Below are 20503 nucleotides of genomic sequence, written 5' to 3'. Positions count from 1 at the left end.
TTATCCTTGCTGATGATTATAGCCACGCTACCGTCATGAACAAAAATAAACTAAAATCATTTCAGCAGATCCTGCCTCTGCATAATTTTATTCGGAATTTATTGATTGTGGAGTCTTTGGTATTTAAGAATTGATGGTCCATGGATATGTATATTAATCTATTAAATTGAATTGAAAAAAATACTGCAATCAATTTGGAATTTAACTTTTGTGAATCAAAGTCAAATTCATTTAGGACATTAGTATCGATACCCAGCCCTAGTTTCTATAATATTGCAATTGGTTGAAATTCAATTAAACGTTCAACCCAAATTCACTTAATTTGAAGGACACACTTTTATTTTTATTTTTATGTCACTCATTGTACATTTATATGCCTATACTGTAGGTAAGCGGAAACGGGACCACCACCACCTATTTTTCGAATACCTGCACCAATTTGATGAAAAGAGGGGGAGGCCACAAGGGTGATGTTCTTAGAAGAAATGCAGCTTGCGCAAGGAGGACCTCGAGATCAGACGCCAGGAGCGCAAGGAGGATCAACAGCTGGATCGGGAGCTGATTAAACAAAACAGAAGGCAGGACAGAGAGTTCCAAATGGGCTTTTTGGCAGTCTTAAACAGATTTGTGGACACAATGAGCCAAATATAGTAATAAATGCTTTTGTTTTCAAGTCACTGTTTTCATTGTTCTGTTTTTTCACACAAATAAAAACTTGCAATGCTCAATGTTTTCTTTTTAATTTTGGTTATTTTTGAAAAACCGGTCATGCAAACAAACATTAATTCATTTACACTGATGTGTTTTAAAACTCCATAATAGCTGTACGGGCATGCAGCCCCTCAGCATCCACTATCACAGACTGAGCACCATCAGGCTACTGCGGGACAATAGCATTGTCCTCCCATTCTACCAAAAAATCATCCCTGTTCTGTTCTTCTTCTGTCTCACTTTCTCTAGACTTAGCAACTATTAAGCGTTTGTACATTAGTAATAGTTGTGTAATATGTTTATGGAACAATGTGTGCATTTTCATACATTTAAGGCAACTTTAGAGATTATTTAAACAACCATTTTTAAACACAATCACAAAATTGCATAATATTCATTCTCTTTGTCAACCTGGCAATAAATCCATTTATTTTTTTGTCGTGTTCCAAAGATCGCAGACAGTCACAGGGACCTGGGAACCACGCCCACATAATCAGTCATAGTCCTGGTCAGAGACACAAGAGAAGATTTTTATTTAATTCTATTTTTTGTTTTAAAGATGCCTTTATCTTCACAATGCAACACACCAGAGGGCATAATCTACAAGACAAGAAAAAGTATCACTGAGGGATTTATAGATATATATATCCATCCATTTTCTTAACTGCTTGTCCTCACAAGGGGCGCTGGAGCCTATCCCAGCTGGCTTCGGGCATTGGGCAGGGTACACCCTGAACTGGTTGTATATATGTATATATATATATATTAGGGGTGTTAGAAAAAATTGATTCGGCAATATATTGCGATATTACAGCACGCAATTCTCAAATCAATTCGATATGCGGCCGAATCGATTTTCAAACATAATTTTTTTATGGGAATATTTAACAAAACATCTTGCTTAGGGTTAGGATTCACACATTAAGCATGGAATAATGTTATATTAATGGAACATTAAGCCTTAATATTTTATTTCAGTGCTGTTCAAACATGAAACAGACTGTAACCTGTTTGTTAAATGCAGTGGCTGAGTTATAAGCCTGAATTTTCAGATAAATCAATCAATTTTCATACTAATTTTACAGTGTCCATGTACAAGTTCACTGATTAGTATTTTCTAAATTTGAGTTTAAAAAAATCGCAATAATCAATTTATAGATTCGCATCGGGTTTAATCGGTATTGAATCGTGACCTATGAATTGTGATACGAATCCAATCGCCAGGTACTAGGCAATTCACACCCCTAATACATATATATATATATATATATATATATATATATATATATATATATATATATATATATATATATATATATATATATATATATATATATATACGTATGTATATATATATATATATATATATATACATATATATATATATATGTATGTATATATATATATATATATATATATATATATATATATATATATGTATATATATATATATATATATGTATGTGTATATATATATATATATATATATATATATATATATATATGTATGTATATATATATATATATGTATATATATATGTATATATATATATATATATATGTATATATATATGTATATATATATATATATATACATGCCATGCTAACAGCTAAGTGCTAGCGCGGTGTAGGCCACGTTGCGACCGCGCATCGACCTAAATGTGCATTTGTGTTACTCACAAACGTCTATAAGCAATTATGGTTAAATAGCCTTACATCCATAAAGCCATGTTATTTGTTGCTGGAAAATGCCCAATATCCATTATCCAGCCATTCTGGGTCGTCGTTCTAGGTAGCGCGCACGGTTTGGCTTTGCAAAGCTCCCAAACCAATGCTGGAGACTTGGCTTCTGATTGACACCTCACTCCATCCAATACACAGGTGTTTTGTCAGTCACAAGACACACAAAAGCCAATGAACAACATGTGTGTACAAAGTTCCTTGGTGATTGACGTATTGAAAAGCCAATGAAATTCTCAAAACATTGATATGCTGGTTGCCAGACATTTCTTTATAAAACACAAGCGTCGTTCGTAAGCACACTGCAACATCATAAAGCCACGTTATGTTGCTGCAAACTGCAAATTAAGCACAATATACAGCCATTATTGCTGGTCGTTTCAGTTATCGCGCACAGGTAGCCCCCTCCGGCAATGTAGAATAACAAACTGGAGGCTTGACAAGGTGAATGACACCTCACTTGATCTACTACACAAAGGCTTTTGTCTGTTATGGGATACAAAAGCCAATGAGCAGTATGTGCATAAAAGGTCCCTCGTGCGATGCTTGAGCCAGCCACAGCCAAGCTTCGTAATGATTGACATATTGAAAAGCCAATGAGATTGTGAAAACCTCTTTGATGTGTTTGCTATGATCTCAAAGCAATACGATGTTGAAGAGACCTGTGTAAATTGTGATTATTTTTTTTTTGTATTATTGTCAAATTTGACCTGGAAGTATGGAAAGGATGATAAGGTTTTCAAAATGCTAGATTTTAAAATAAAATAAAAATATATATATATATCCGGAAGTGTTACAGGACAGTGATTTCTGTAACAAAATACGGACATTAGCATTTACCACCTCTGCTATTCTTTCGCTCATGTGGTTCATATGATAATCTTAAATATAAAATACACAATAGACTGACTTTACTAAACCACATGCGTCTTGTGTCCCACAGAAATTGGTGAAAAATATCTTCATTCCAAGCCGCAGGAGCCAGAGTTCCCTGGCGTTAAAGAGGAATTGGAGCCTCTTCAAGTTAAAGAAGAGCAGCAGCTGCAGCCTCCCAACATAAAAAAAGAGAACCTGCCTCCATGCATGAAAGAGGAGGAGGATTTCACAGACTTTCCCTTGAGTGGTGTCCATTTGAAGACTGAAGAAGGTCATTATGAAGAAAACACAAGGGCGGAGCCTCCAAGCTGCAGCTCAAGTCAACACATGACAACAGAAATTGATGGCGAGCACTGTGGAGCTTCACAAGCAGACAGCTGGTTGGCTCCAATGTCAGATGGTGACAACACGTCTCATACTGATGACGATGAGCAGTCTGAAGGTGATATGACATGTCACACTGACATCAAACGTTGGAAATGTTCTCAATGTGGAAAAACATTTTACTACAAGTCTAAATTGAAAAGACATATGATTGTCCACACTGGAGAGAAACCTTATGCCTGCTCAGTTTGTGGTAAAAAATTCACTCGCAATGAAAGCTTAAAAATGCACACAAGAACCCACACTGGTGAGAAACATTTTGCATGCTCTGTTTGTGGTCTAAAATTCACTCGCAATGAAAACTTAAAAATACACACAAGAACCCACACTGGTGAAAAACCTTTCGCCTGCTCGGTTTGCGGTCACAAATTCACTAACAATTCAGACTTAAAAAAACACACAAGAACCCACACTGGTGAGAAACCTTTTGCCTGCTCAGTTTGTGGTCACAAATTCACTCACAGTGAAAACTTAAAAATGCACAAAAGAACCCACACTGGTGAGAAACCGTATGCCTGCTCCGTTTGTGGTCACAAATTCACTACTAATTCAGACTTGAAAAAACATACAAGAACGCACACTGGTGAGAAACCTTTTGCCTGCTCAGTTTGTGGTAAAAAATTCATACACACTGGAAACTTAAAAAAACACACAAGAACCCACACTGGCGAGAAACCTTTTGCCTGCTTGGTTTGTGGTCAAAAATTTGCTAGCAATGAAAATTTAAAAATGCACACAAGAATGCACACTGGTGAAAAACCTTTTGCTTGCTCGGTTTGTGGTCACAAATTCACTAACAATTCAGACTTAAGAAAACACACAAGAACCCACACCAGTGAGAAACCTTTTGCCTGCTCACTTTGTGGGCAAAAATTTGCTCAGAAGGCATACTTAAAAAAACACACAAGAATCCACACTGGTGAGAAACCTTTTGCTTGCTCAGTTTGTGGGCAAAAATTTGCTAAGAATGCAAGCTTAGAAATGCACACAAGAACCCACACAGATGAGAAACCTTTTGCCGCCTCAGTTTGTGGGCAAAAATTCACTCTGAAGGAGCACTTAAATCTACATGTGAGAGCCCACACTAGTGTGAAATCTTTTGCCTGTTTAGTTTGTGGTAAAAAATTCACACACAATTCAAACTTAAAAACGCACACGAGAACCCACACTGGTGAGAAACCGTTTGCCTGCTTAGATTGTGGACAATGTTTCTCCAAGAAGGCAAACTTATTAAGACACAAAATAAGCCACACTGGTGAGAAACCATTTACCTGCTCATTTTGTGGTGAAAGATTCTCACGTCTGGATAGAGCAAAAACTCACAAGTGTGCTGTTGAGGGTAGCAGTGATCAATGAAGCATGATCTAATTTTGGCATACAACATCGAGGAAAGTGTCGAGTGGCGTAAGGACAGGTGTGCCACAGGGAGATGTCATGTTGCAACGTGTCACAATGATGAATGGATTATGATGTAAGTAACAGATACGCCATGTTCTTGTCGAATGAAGTGATGTAATTGTTTAATGTATATTGTGTTATGGGTTGAAGTCCAAGGAAAGGGGCGATTCCAAATTTAACCACTAGAGCTCGCCACACTTGATGTAGATTGGTATAATTTGATTTATACAGTTTATATAATGTTTAGGTTAAGCAAGCCCCACGTTATTGTTAGTCTTGTGTTAATAGATAAAGTTGTAGGTTAAATTAGATTAAACCAGATGCCTTACATTAGCCTGGGTTTACACAGCCCCACATAGTCATGTCAGCTTGACATTTGCTTGCATACACCATTATGCTTAGCCCCATGTTATGTACTCAGGAGTAGGTTTGTGTAGATAAATTGAGAGCCCATGAACTTATTCTCACAAAAAGTTTCATGTGTTAGGATCTACCATTACTTGTAAGATGAACGTAATGACATGTATTTATAAATGATGTATTGGACAATGCTTTATTGTATTACAAACGATGTAAAACTTTTAGTGAATAAGTGGAAGGGTGGATGACTAATAAATAGATGACAAATGACGAACAATAGCACTTAACAGCAAAGGAAGCTGACACAAAGGTGCCAACAAACTGGCAGGAAATTATATGACTAAAAAGTCCCTTTGAGCAAAGTGGATGTACTCACTCAAGTTTGACACGGAAAAGTTGAATTAAAAAACAACAACTTGTGAACACACTGTAAAAGCTGACGCCATGAGAGTTCAATGCTCTTTCCCTCTCCACACAGAGACCAACAGGTTGTAAGGATGTTTTGACAGAAGACAATTTATGCCTTTTTTGCATTTAGTGTTGGATGCTGAGGATTGGAATCCATTTTTTGTTCTATTGGATTGACTTGCAATTACTAGGCGAATTGATCACTCGACTATCCACCTAAAAAGGACTATTTCACTTTAAAGTTATTTCGCCCTTACTTTTGGATTAACTGAGTTTTGTGAACCCTTTCCATCAGGATTTATTTTGTATTACGTTCTTTTGGGATTCTAACTTTGGGTTGGAATATTTTACCTTGTACCTGAGTGAGTAGAATTGTTTCAACCTAAAAGCAATTTATTGTATACCTTTTATCTCCTCTCTCTATACTTTTATTATTAATAATTTCTTTGTATAACTGTTAGTTACTATTAAAGCTCTTCTATAAATGTATACTTGACTGAATAAGATCCCGGATACAAGCGGCAGAAATGAGTTTCCGCCGCAGGGTGTCCGGGCTCTCCCTTAGAGATTGGGTGAGAAGCTCGGTCATCCGGGAGGGACTCAGGGTCGAGCCGCTACTCCTCCGTGTGGAGAGGAGCCATTTGAGGTGGCTCGGGCATCTGGTTCGGATGCCTCCTGGACGCCTCCTTGGAGAGGCGTTCCGGGGCATGTTCCACCGGCGGGAGGCCCCGGAGATGATCCAGGACACGCTGGAGAGACTATTTTTCATGAATATTTAAGACCTTTAAAAACAAATTTTCCCACTTGCTGTCGACTGAAGATGACATCACCTGTGCTGAGGAAATAGGCGACGACCAATCACGGCTCACCGTCAACAAACTGAGGTATGATTGGCCATGATTCGGCCCACGGGCCATACGTTTGACACCTCTGCTCTAGACCATATAACAATTGTTCAAATGAGTAAGATATGTGTAAATTTAGTATGAGGAACGACACTAAAAGTAACATCTGATTAGTTAGCACTATCAACTGTACAGGAAATGTACACATGTAATATTATATATTGTTGGAAATTGATTTGTGATCTTTTAATGACTCATTTTAGGCTGGCTCTTACATCCGCCCATGGAACTGCCAATGAAAATTAGCTCAACTGAGCTAACTTGGGCACATTTACATTGTAAAATGTTGATTAAATGTGCATTGTCCCTTTCAAATAAATACGTTCATTCAAATGCAATTTCTTGTTTAAAGGATGGGAGTTTGGAGGCCTGGGATGGGTAGAACTTGCCTCCAGACTTTAGGTCGATTTTGTTAAAAACATTCACTTAGCCATTTCCAGGAATATCCCCTGGACTGGTAACCTGGCCCTTTGGAAAAAGAGGAGGGGAAGAGCCAGACAGGGTCATGCTTACAAATTGATTTTGGGAGTTTTTATTTCACAATATTGGAATGGTTTAACATGTAAAATGATTCTTCCAAACAAAAAAATTATGTAATGGGGTGAAAAAAAAAAAAGTTTTTGGATGATGGTCAATGGACTGAAGTGGTTTAACGCATGTTAAATCAAAACCATACAAACATTCCGGAGGGATGAAGGACTCAAGTTGGTTGATTGCGGTAGGCAAGCTTCCCGTTAGGTCAATGGTGTCATGGTCATGTTATGCTTTGATTGATTGATTTTTTCAGAGGAATGAAACACAACGGCAATTACTAAAAGAATGTTATAAAGCTCAGTAGGTCTGGGGAGCCATGAATAATATTGGTCTCAAAATTAATATAAACTACTATTATGTATGGCCTGATAGAAAAATAATATACCTCACTAACAAAAAGGATTATGTCAAAACTATGATAACTGTTGTTTGTGTAGAACTATGGAAGACCAGGTGTGCTATGTGCATAAAAAAATTGAATTAATAGACAGCAACACTGTGGTCAGGCAGATTCTCTGCCATTTGAGAAAAGGAAAAAAATTAAGGAGGCACACCATTACTTTCGTAAAATCCTGGATTATGAGACATCTGTGTGATTTTGAATGACAGTTAAAGCTGTTTCTGTGTGTGAACCACTTTGCTTGATTTTTGATTTGGTATTTTTTTACCTTGTCTTGTAATGATGTGTAATTAAATAAAGTTCTTTAAATATGCAAACAAGGGTGATGTACTCTGTGCGAAACACTAGCGTCATGCAAATGCTGTGTGCTACTATGGTAAAATTTAACTACTGAAAGAACTACAGTTATGTCGACTTGATATCAAAGTGCAATTTAGGTTTTCGCCAGCAGAGGTTGTTTAGAACCTTGTGTATCAGCGGTTTATGAATGATGGCCTATCGAAGAAAACGAGTTAGTAGATGATGACGCAATACATCGTTTGCGCACCGTGAACGCCGTATAACTTGTATTATTGTGCTTTGACAGGCCTATAGCGGAAGAAGAAAAAAAAGTAAATATGTTGCACGGCAGATGACTTGGACCATCACTCTCGTCCGTGTAACATATGCACGAGCACGTAAGTTTTCATACTGAGCAAGATAGTTATATGCATTTTAGTGTTCAACAACAATGATAATTTAAAAAAAGATTTATTTGAAAAATATATATATTTGAAGGAGTGGATTTAGGAACGACAAGCCACCACTCCTAGATGAATGTAGAGGAAACACTGATTCTTGTGTTCTATCTCCCGGTACTTTCTTGTATTTCATCCATCTCCTTTTATTCTTCATTACTTTCTTACAGTATAAGGGGTGCAATATCTATGACAAGTGAACAGGTATGTGCCACTTTGAAGACACCCTTTTTCAGCTTCTTCAAGTCGTTTCCTAGATACCACTTACTTACGCTTAGCGTATCTTGGGTGGCTGTGCTCATGTTTGCTGCCTCTCAGCAGACTCATCTAATGTTGGTTGTGCAAAGTTAAAGGAACTTTGTGGGTTTTCTGGAGGGTTTTGTTATCTAGAGAGCAAAGCGTGGAAGGGTGATGGGAGGGGATATTGTTACATTATTTAAATAATTTTAGCCATACAGGAAACTACATGTATACATATATGTAATAATAATAACTAGAGAATCACTCGGAGGGAGCCGCTCTCCGCCTATTTAGTAGCCAAATCTAACATATCGCCAATTTAACCTGTTCAGTGACCTTTGACCTCACAACCCGAATATAATATAAATTCTTTCTTTCCGTATGGTAGAGATATCCTGCAATTTTCATGAAAATCTATTCAGCCATTCTTGAGTTATTCTGATTTAAAGCAAAATGATCTGTTTCAGATTTGGTCCCTAACTTTATCCAGATGATAATTTGATTTCAAAATTCAATTCTCAACGAACAAGATGACTGTAATGCTACCTTTTGCAAATGCTTTGGAAACTGGAAAATTGTGGGAACTGCATCTTCCTTGAGACGTGTTGTTTGGCCAGTTTGTTCGAAGCACTTTGCATCGAAGTGGTCACTGCAAAGAACTGACCTACGTGTTGGTGTTCACTTATCTCGCCTCATGTTGACCATCCATAGTGTAAGTATCTGTGGACGGCTGAATGGGAATCTGCACAGGTAAAAAGTGAAAACAAAATAAACATGATGTCAACACATTTATCGCATCACGACTGAAGTATTTATTTATGAACATTTCACCGCAGGCGCTGGGATTGCTCGGCATGCGATCAGGCAATTTGTAATTTCAACAGCCTTGCCGAGCCGAGGCGAGACTTTTCCACCCAGTGATTGGGCCGACTCAAATTCATAAATAAAAATAGGTCTCCACAAACTACTTTATATGATCAAAAATCTAGTCCAATGCATGTATAAGATGCTATACTATACTATACTATAGATGCTATCATTTAACTCCATACAAATGCTAATTTCAAAATTCATAAAAGATAAAGGATATAGAGTTCTGCACAATCTCCGTTTAACACAATTGCTCAGTTCCTTAGACCTCACTATTAGATTTGGCAGAGGCATTTTTTGTTAAATTACAGGTATAATTCCTTAATAACAATATATAAGTTTCCTCCTGTAAACATCATTAAACATTTAATTTATACATGTATTTAAGGTAAGTTGTAAAATGTCTGAATTCCTCATGTTAATGTTTAACAAATCTTAAACATCATAAATCATGCTGTTTCTACTAAGTACTGTCTCAAATCTTCTCCAATTTCGATACTGTAAATGTATAAGATCGTATGCAGAGAAACGTTTCCTGGGATGACCCATCTACGGGAACGCGCAACCGAGAGACACAAGGGCAGAAGCGCAAGCAACGGGACGCAGCCCACATGTCGCAAACAGCAACCGGAAACAGTGCTGGAACCCAGAAGTCCCGCCTCTTAAAAAAAAACAAAAAACTTTATTCAATAATTTCAACTAACAATAAAAAATCATGTACAATAAACAAGTACCTTTCAACACATGAACATTTAAAAAAAACGCTAAGGGGGTAACTAACAAAACATGTCCAATAAAATTATACTATATATATATTACACTCAACACAAGAAGAAATAGTCATCATCGATTTTTTTTCTTTCAATATCTAATTGACAAAATATAAAGTTAGTGAAAGCCAAAAAATATGGTTTACTTCCCATAAATTTACATTTATGTAAGTGAAATTTTGCCTGAATAATAAATCAACCAAAAACACATTTGCTTTGCTTTTCCATTTCTTTCACCAAAATCAAAAATAATATTCTTCCAAAATTAAACAAAATATTTGTCATTATAAGATCTTATAAAATAACACAGTCTAGACCAGAAAATGTCCGCTCGTTGGCATTGCCAAAATAAATGAACCGTAGTCTCTGGAGAGTCACTCACAGCAGAAGCTACAGCATACAATGTCAATGTTTTTCTTAAACCTTTTTACAATATAAGCTTTAGTAAGGTAAACACAAAGAATTATTTAAAATTAAACTTCTTTAATTTTATTTGTTTTCAAATAACAATTAGGCAAGAGCCAAATTTTCTTAATATCATCCACAAGACCTGACCAGACCAATATGAAAGGACTCAGGTTAATACGGTAATCTCTCTCTGAAAAGTCCCGCCTCCTCCGTGGCGTGCTTCACAACAAAATTGAACTCAACGTACTCAAACCTCGACACTGGGCTTCCAGCTGTACTTGAAGTCAAACCTAATTATTATATTTTGTGTCCGGTAGAACTTGTCTCGGTTGCTCGTCGAAATTTCTCCGCCTTGCTTAGATGAGTTTATCTTATTTTAGCTTGCTAGCCGCTATCAAAGGAGACATGTTTGTTTTCAATCAACAGAATCAAAGTTGAGCGTGAAAATGTACACAAGAACCAAAGTCAAGTACGAAGAGGAACTTTGTGGAGCACAAGAGGAGAACGAGTGACAACGTCAACTGCTGGACGCTGTTTACAAGCCGCCTCTGGTTGTGTTCAACACTGCAAGTTTGTCACTTGGTTTCGTAGCATTTATTTTTTTACAGAATCTTCATCAGGGCAATGTGTGATGTCACTTGGGGACTCGGGTTGCAAACTCCCTAAAAAAAAATAACCAAAACTGTTAAAAGCCTGATATCTTCTTGTCTGGGGTCTGTAACAGATAAACAATTTTCAAGATTTGAAGAATCATTATTTGTGTACCAGATTAAACTACTGTAATGCCCTAGCATGCGAGTATGATGAATCACAGTTGTGTTCCATATTCAGTCATTTATTTATTTGCATTCCATTTGTTAAAGGTGAAGTCTTTAGTTTTCACTCAGAAATAAACACTTCTTAAACACTGGATGTGTACACATGTAGTCCTTCTCAATCAACACCTCTGGGCTTCTGTTAATGTGTGGGGGTAATTTTGTCATCATGCACCACCACCCCAGCCTGTATTTTGCCATTTTGTTGTGTTTTGTCATAAGAGGGACGTTTGTGGGCGGAAAGTCTGCGTTTACCCCTCCAGCCAAGCACAGAGTGGGGGGCGTGTCGCTGAAGGCAGGCGCAATGTCGACGAGAAGAGTCGGGGTTGAGCCATGGGAGGAGTCAGTTTTGAATGAGTTGTTTACAAACACAAACGGACAAAACTAAAGACCCCACCTTAAATGTTTCTATGTTATACATACAGTACCAATAGAGAGAAGTGTTACTTTCACTGTTTGAAGAGATGATAACACACTTTTCAGTCTTATTGCAAAGAATCAAAGTTTCTTCACGGTCTATTTCAATTAATCATGTACTTACTTGATATGCACATAAAACGTTGGGCAAAAGAGACATTATTTTAAAGGTTTTAACACAAGAGCTAATTCATAAAATTTGAGTGCACAGAATACAAGAAGACAGATCAAATACAAGAAAGTAGATAGAATATGAAAATGTTAATGCTTCACATGCACACAGGCTACACAGTTGTCGCCTGAGATTCGAGCTGTCCTATCAAGCCTCTGTACACGAACTGCTGAAGCCTGCTAAGATGATATGTGAAATGTCTTCCAGAACCACAACAGTTGCTATCAATTCAATGACCTGACATATATCTACATTTTCATTCGACGTTTTGTTTATCACCTCTACTGTCACCAACACACTTGTGTCTCTTATAGTTACCCTTCTGGTAGAAACTTTGACCACAGTCTGAGCAGGCATAAGGCTTATCTCCAGTATGTGTTCTAGTGTGACACGTTAAGGTTGCCTTCTGAGAAAATCTTTTGCCACAAACTGAGCAGGCAAAAGGTTTCTCACCGGTGTGTGTTCTTGTGTGACTTGTTAAATTTCCCTTCAGAGAGAAACTTTGGCCACAAACTGAGCAAGCAAAAGGTTTCTCACCAGTGTGTGTTCTCATGTGACTATTAATGGATCCCTTTTTAGAGAATGTTTGACCACAAACTGAACAGGCAAAAGGTTTCTCTCCACTGTGTGTTCTTGTGTGCGCTGTCAAAACATGTCTGCGGGAAAATCTTTGACCACAAACCGAGCAGGCAAACGGTTTCTCTCCAGTGTGCTTTCTCGAGTGTGTTGTCAGAGCTTGTTTGCGAGAGAACGTTTGACCACAAACTAAGCAGACAAAAGGTTTATCTCCAGTGTGGGTTCTCACATGGCTTCTTAGGTTTCGCTTATGAGAGAATTTTTGGCCACAAACTGAACAGACAAAAGGTTTCTCTCCAGTGTGTGTTCTTATGTGACATATTAAGGCTCCCCTCTGAGTGAATCTTTGACCACAAAGTGAGCACGTTAAACATTTTTCGCCAGTGTGGGTTCTTTTGTGCATTCCTAATTGTTCCTTTTCAGGGAATCCTTGACCACAAACTGAGCAGGAAAAGGGTTGCTCCCCATTATGTGTTCTCATGTGTCTCTGCAAACTCCCATTAACAGAGAATGTTTGACCACAAACTGAGCAGGCAAAGGGCTTCTCTCCAGTGTGCGTTCTTTTGTGGACTGTCAAAACATGTCTACGAGAGAATGTTTGACCACAAACTGAGCAGGCAAAAGGTTTTTCTCCAGTGTGCTTTCTTGAGTGTGTTGTCAGAGAGTGTTTACGAGAGAATGTTTGACCACAGACTGAACAGGCAAAAGGTTTCTCACCACTGTGGCTATTCATATGACTTTGCAAAAGGCACTCATTACCAAATGTTTTCCCACACTGAGAACATTTCCAGAGTTTGTCGTCAGTCTGATATGTCACATCACCTTCGGACTGTTCATCATCACTGTCATTATCATCATCATCATCAGAGTGTGAGGATGTGTTGTTACTATCTGATAGTGGAGCTATGAGTCTGTCTGCTTGTGATCCTCCACTTTCTGCTGTCATATGTTGACTTGAACTTGGATGGTCCGCTCTGCTCTCCTCACTTGGACATTCATCTTCAATCTTCAAAGGGACATCAATCAGTCGGACCTTGATAATATCACCATCCTGCTCTTCCTCTTTAATGTGCAGGAATTGTTCCTCCTCCTCTTTGATTTGGAGGGGCATGTTATCCTCCACTTCCTCTTTAATGTGAAGAAAGTCTTCCTCCATTTCCCCTGTAATTTGAGGATACTCCGATGGAGCATCTGAGGAAGACAGACTAAGACCAACGCTGACGTCTGCAAGACACAAGAAGACAAGCGCACATTAGCCAAATCTTTTTTTGATTTGTGACCTCCTGGATCCCATTGAGGAGACAAACGAGAGAGCAACCGAGCGACTACGAGCGAGGAGTGAAAAACAATTGTCAAAATTAGACCTTGATATTTTCATTTCATGGCTACGGCAATTAAGGATTGGCACAAAACAATCAAATTCATGTCTGATTTATTACTATCACAACATGTCCACTTGTGGAATCAAATTTAAGTCAAATATGATCCAACACTGTTACCCTGATGTTTTATCCTTTCTGCGATTTTAAGACAATTGAAACATACTTCAATATGAAACATGAGAACTTCCAAGCTGCTGTCACAGAATTAAGGAACTTGGAACATTGCATTTATGTAGAAACTAAATCCAACATCAAAATGTTCTCACATTTACGTTTTCGGCTGCATTTTTAGTACAAAATATTGTTTGGCAATATATCGCAATACTTGTTCACACGATCCAAAATATCGATCAATTAAGTGGTATCGCGATACTTAATTGATACCATACATTGCCTTACAGCGCATCTGCCATGCAAGCGCGTCTGCATTACAAGTAGCCAGCCATATGTTGATCTGCTAATCCCAGACGGGGAGCAGCATTGCACCACCAAAGTTTAGAGGCAACTCAAAAAAGAGATGAACAAGAGTGTCGTCTACTAGCTATTAGCTAATATGTTCACCATGGACCTGGAACAACCACTCGCTGCTATCGGCGCTACTGGTTAGTTTCATTTCCTCTCCACTTGGTAATGTGCTTAAAACTTCAGCATTCATTCGGTCGGCGGTGTGAGGGACCTGCCGCCGCGGGCTGTACGCGGGAGAAAGTGTCCTTTCTCCACCGGCATCCGCGAGAACAAGCGCAGGCCGGGCCAGCGCTTGTTTTGCGTGTGGGTGCCAGCTTTGTGGCACACACTGGATATATATATAGATTAAGTATTTTCTGGTGAATTGATTGGTGATTGGCAAATGGGATGTTTGTCACGTAGTATGGGTGTGGTTTGTCAGCACAGGTGATAAATCAGCTGTTCTTCTTGTCCTTTGAACTGTCAGAGCGTGAGACGGGGGAGATCTACTTTTTGCACGAACTCACACACCTGTTGTTTTTTCTGGTAGACACATGGAGCACACTAGTTGAACATATTGAACATCCATACCATCCTCGAGATTGCTTTTGACGGCAAATGGAACGGACATGGTTGGTGCCGTTGGCGTTGGCGCGTCTGGCAGGTAAAGAGAATGAAAATATGACATGTATTCACTAATTCTGGCCCATTGAATCAATTTTTTGGCTCACCACTATTATTAATATAGTATAAAATATGTGTTAATATATATTTTCATATTGCCGTCGCAATAGAGTCCCGGGTTTAAATTTTAACTTTTGATATCTGGACAATAAATGTTCTCAAAATTACCTTGCTCTGGGTCCCTGGGGAAAAAAATGCTCCAAGTGCATGGCATTAGAAAGTAGGGTTGTCAAAAGTATCGATACTAACACGTCCTATCTGGATACGATACTACTATACTTTGTCATGGTATCAATACTATCGATAGATGGTATCATGGTGTCAGCCACGCGCACTCTACTAGCAGTGTAATAAGATTTGGTATTGGGGAAAAAAAATTGTCATTGTGGAAAAAGCTGCATTGACATTGAAACAAGTATTGGCATTGGAAAAGGTTGTATTTCCTTAAGCATTTATTTTTTGTAATATGATGTATTTTTCAATGCCAATCTGCAGATTTTTTACACTCTTTTTTTCCCGAGTGTCACAGGTTTTCAGTTTCAACTCTTTTTTTCGGTTTCAACTTATTGGCAATGTTTTAATGTGGGGACGGTGTTGTGGCTGGGAGAGGGGCTTTGAGCGCGAGAACGCCTTCCAGTTTTTCAGCAGGAGAGCGACCTTCTGTTCCCTAAAGGCAATACTCGCGGTACAAGTTTACCAGGAACTCCGAAACCGCCTGTAAATCTTTGTTTTTTCTACATATCACCTTGTGGCGTCAGTGTTAATGTTTCTGTAGTAAACCAGTTAGCACGTTAGCTAAATTAGCATGACATGATGCATAAAGTAATTTCAAACATGGTGGTTTAAACGCCACAAGTAACATATATAACCACATATAACCTTGTGGCTTACAGGCGGTTTAGGAGTTCCTAGTAAACTTGTATCCATGAGTATTTCCTTTAGCCAACAGAGGGCGCACTCTCCTCTTTCCTCTCCTGAAAAGCTGAAAGGCATTCTCACGCTCAAAGCCCGCCCCCAACCCCGCCCTCCACATTAAAACACTGAAAATAAGTTGAAACGAAAAAAAAGAAGTGAAACTGAAAACCTGTGACACTCGAAAAAAAGAGAATGTAAAAAAAATCTGCAGATTGGCATTGAAAAAGACATCATAATACAAAAGAATATATGCTTAAAGAAAATCAAGTTTTTTTTTATGTCTGTATTTCATTTTTCAATACAACATTTTACAATGCCAATACTTGTTTCAATGTCAATTCAGCTTTTTTTTTTCCAAATACCAAATCTTATTGTCAGTGTTGTGGCTCCATAGCAGTGCAGTTGTTGGCTGCCGCGATTAGCTGCGGGCTCACGGTTATCTTAAAGTACCTGTGTATTGCTGCTTCAACTTTGTGCCTCAGACCGTGTGTTTAGTACAGGGGTGGCCAAGTTCAGTCCTCGAGAGCCACTATCCAGCCAGTTTTCCAGGTCTCCCTCCTTCAGCGCAGCTGAATCTAATGATCAGCTCATCAGCAACTTTTGCAGAAGCCTGATAACGATCCTGATCATGAATCAGCTGTGTTAGCGGAGCGAAACATGCTCTTTGATTACTTGTATAGTTAACCATTTGTGTTAGTTATCATTTATTTGCATGTGAAAAAGTCTTATTTATTTTAGGGATGCGCGATAATTCTACTTTCAACCGATATCGATAAACCAATAGTTTACAAAGTGCCGATGTCGATAACCGATATGTAAGCCGATAATTGTTTGCAAAATAGACTTGAATACAAATATACTTTCAAGTCCTACTATAAGTCTAACGTACAAATACATTGATGTGTAAAGCAATGGTTCTTAATCGCGGTCCTCAAGTACCCCTATCCATCCTGTTTTCCATGTCTCCCACAGCCAGCGCAGGTGTTTCAAACGATTAGCTAGTCAGCAAGCTCTGCATGAAGCCTGATAACGATCGTCAGGTGTGTTGGCTAAGAGAGACATGGAAAACAGGCTGGATAGGGGGTACTCAAGGACCGAGCTGAAAAACAGTGGTGTAAAACACCATGAAGCTGAATTTTATTGATATTTCTGCTTCAAAGACAACCAGTAAATCATTTCGATTTTGCCCAAAAAAAAAAAGTCCTGTTGTAAAAATGCAACAAAAAACTGCGAGGGTAACATTTTGGGAAGACACAGAAAAGAAAGCCCACACTGGCGACTGCTATGTCGCCATGATGCAACTTCTGTGAACACGAGGTCGCGTGCATTATGATGTCACAAATATGCGAAACTACCAAAGGAGAGGGGAGGGGTTGAGGAGTAGGGCACACCTTGAGCCACAACCACAAAAGATGGATCAACGTGGCATGTCTATTGTTATCGGCGGATTTCTTTATTATCTGGTTTATCTGTATGATGTCAAATTGGTCGATAATTGCCAATAATTATCAAGCATTAATAATTTATTTTTCATTTTCTAATTATTAATTATTTTATTTTATTGATCATTTATTTGGGGATATGTTAATAAAATATTTTTCTATGCTTTTTTATCTCAAAGCTATTTTAATGTTTTTTTGGGTGTTTTTTTTTTTACATATTTGCGGCAACCGTAAGTTGCCGAGAAGCCCGAAAACAATATTTCGTCTTTCCGCATGGACACTTATTGCTGACGGACTCCGACCGTCATTCACCACTACTAAGATGCTTCTTAGGGTTTGTTTGTGTGTCTTTAGACTGAAAAGGGGGAAAATTAGCATCGCTACATGTCTTGTTTGTAACAAAACAATCGCCGTCAAAATCTCTATATAAATAAAAGAGCTCTAATGAATTTATTGGGGCCGGCCAGACACACGTAAGATGGCGGGTGGCCCTACATGCGCCAGCAACAGTAAGACGGTATCTACTATGTTAAGCAAAACTCCTCCCGATAAGCGAGTCCGCCGAGTTGTTTTTTTTCTTCCACTCCTACGTGCAGGCTCGGCCATCCAGCATTGCCACCAAATGTGCAAAAACCGAGCCAAATTGACCCAGTTGGCTACAATGCACTTAACAACAGACGCAAGGGAGTTTGCAAACAAAACATGGACGCTGGCGGTATAAACAAAGTCACTTTGTGACGTTTATGGATTTGAATGGGATCAAACCAAAGAAATACATCAGGGTGACGACGTGGAATCCTGGAGCATAGAGTAAATTACTTACTGTATTTGAAAAACCTTTCTGTGCGCGTGTGCGGTACCGTTAGGTTGCTGCATCAATGGCCATTGTAGGCTTCGACAACCCAAAATTTTTGAACGAGACAAGCGAATACGTCAAGCTTAGTAAACATATGATGAAGATAAAGCTCTGTTTAAGTGCATTAATAGTTTGATCAAATTGAATTTTTCATATGTTGGACTATGAAGTGATTTTCAGGAAAAGTGAATTGAGTTTATTCAGGGCTAATGGTAATCACGATTGTTAATAGTTTAGCATAAGGTAATTTTGTTGGTGTTTGTGTAATATGTGCATATGTGTGCAGGAGATACGGAACAAGGAGTATTTATATCCACTAAATTTAACTCGTGTTCAACCTTAGTGGACTTAGAAACAAAAATTTAAATAAAAAAATGTATGTTTTTTTTATTGGGGGGGGGGGGGGATTAGTCGATTAATCGATAGAATAATCGATAGGCAACTGGAGTTTTAAAAAAAAGTCGTTAGTGACAGCACTACAGATTTTTCATCAACATTTACCAGTATAATAAAGTCTAAAATATAGAAGGCTTTTTTTTTTATATTAAACTTAAACCTGTAAAACTGCAGCATTGAATGTGGTGTGGTTGAAATTTTTGGTGCACCTGACTTTAGTGCTGGTTCAACCAGTGCAAAAAGTTAGGCTAGAGCCCTGGTTATCCAGACTGAATCTAGACGAGACCCCCTATTATGATTTAAATCACTTGACACTTTACAATGCTGATTGTGAAAGTGTGAATTGCATAATTTTCGTACTTGTTGGTATGTCGTCTGACTCGTCTATGTTTTGTTAATTCAAAGTCAAAGGACCATGAATGTAAATTAGCTGTATGCTAACTGACACATTTATGCAGGTATTGTACCAGTATTCATCGATGTGCATTATCCCTTTTAAATAATTAAATGAAAAAAAAATCATGGCCATTATCAACCCAGATTACAAGCATCTACGCTAGGGGAACAAAACGAGGCGGAAATCTTCTTTGCATTTTTCTAAACAAGGCATGACATTTTGATCGTATTGCCCGCAACCTTTTCAGATACAGTTTTCAGAAATGCGTCCTACACACTCAAACCCATGAAGAAATACGATCAGAACTGACGTGTTAATCATGTTATATGAAATGTAACGACACAAGGTGTCTGTAAATAAACACGGGAACGCGTTTTCGTTAGAACGTATGTCCTATACATGAGTAAGTGAACAAACCTGCTGTGTGTAACCCAACTCGAGTCTTCTTCAAAACTGCGTCCAGTGCTTGTCGTTGTTTATTCTTCTGTTTTGTTCCACAAAGTTCTTCCTCGTACTCTCCTGTCATTCTTGTACACACTCTCATACGACAATCACAGCGCTCACTTGATCTCTGCAGATGTGTCACTCACAAACGCGTCTCATTTGTTAGCGGCTAGTAAGCTAAACTACGAGCTAAGCTAGGCTGCGACGACAGGCAGCGAAGCTCCAACGTGCACCGAGACGGGTTTCAGTGGGAACGAAGATTTAACAAATGCTGTTTTAGTCCACCAAAGACGTAAGGGGCGTCCTGTGTCGATTCTTCAGAACGTTCAGTGCTAATTGAGGAAGAATTCAACTCAAAAGCGGACGGACGTGTCGCTTTGTCACTTCTCTTTCAATTTACTAGCATTACATTTGTGGTGCATACCGCCACCTACTGTACAGGAGTGCAAAAGTTTACAAATGGCTCTGACATATGGCATCTGCAGACGTAACGTTGACGAAATAATCAGGGAAAGAGTGGAGCTAATAGCTCTTTTTAATGAACAGTTAAATAACAGACTACGAACTACGCCAGACTCAATCAACAGTCTGTGATGCCTTCAAGGCCCGTCCAGACCGTCGGAAACTACCCAAACGGCGACTCACCCACAAGGTTTGCTACAATACATAACTCGATTTTTACACTATCTGTATTTTACTCGATTGAACTTACTTATCTAATCATAATTTTATTTATTGCACATAGTTGACAACAGATACATGTGTATATATATATATATATATATATATATATATATATATATATATATATATATATATATA

The 20503-nt window shown here is 38.4% G+C and overlaps 2 protein-coding genes across 4 annotated transcripts in view; one reads left to right on the top strand and one right to left on the bottom strand.

Moving 5' to 3' along the window:
- Positions 1–8393, top strand: part of LOC144063740 (uncharacterized) — a 13902-nt gene extending 5509 nt beyond the window's left edge. Inside the window, exons 3-4 of one of the 3 annotated variants that reach the window (XM_077585574.1) lie at positions 3395–3769; positions 8303–8393. In XM_077585574.1, the coding sequence (XP_077441700.1) occupies positions 3395–3769; positions 8303–8310 (383 nt within the window). In that variant the 3' untranslated portion in view covers positions 8311–8393. Of the gene's footprint in view, positions 1–388; positions 729–3394; positions 6363–8302 lie in introns of those variants that run through there. The other 2 variants (XM_077585573.1, XM_077585577.1) reach the window with 2 other exon arrangements.
- Positions 8394–9911: 1518 nt separating this feature from the next.
- On the bottom strand, positions 9912–20093 carry LOC144063745 (uncharacterized). The gene is made up of 2 exons (XM_077585583.1): positions 19655–20093; positions 9912–13945 (listed from the first exon to the last, which is right to left on the bottom strand). The coding sequence occupies exons 1-2, from the start codon at positions 19779–19781 to the stop codon at positions 12402–12404; spliced, it is 1671 nt and encodes a 556-aa protein (XP_077441709.1). The 5' UTR covers positions 19782–20093; the 3' UTR covers positions 9912–12401.
- Between the last annotated feature and the right edge of the window lie 410 nt (positions 20094–20503).

This window comes from Vanacampus margaritifer, chromosome 14 (genome assembly GCF_051991255.1).
Source record: "Vanacampus margaritifer isolate UIUO_Vmar chromosome 14, RoL_Vmar_1.0, whole genome shotgun sequence".
In the NCBI taxonomy this organism is placed as follows: domain Eukaryota; kingdom Metazoa; phylum Chordata; class Actinopteri; order Syngnathiformes; family Syngnathidae; genus Vanacampus; species Vanacampus margaritifer.
Note: the sequence above shows the minus strand (reverse complement) of the source record. Positions and strands in the feature narration are given on the sequence as shown.

Coding starts and splice junctions, on each gene's coding strand:
- LOC144063745 (XM_077585583.1), bottom strand. CDS start 19,781: ATGAGAGTGTGTACAAGAATGACAGGAGAGTACGAGGAAGAACTTTGT. Junction 13,946..19,654: donor AGTTGGGTTACACACAGCAG/GTTTGTTCACTT, acceptor TGTGTCTTGCAG/ACGTCAGCGTTGGTCTTAGT.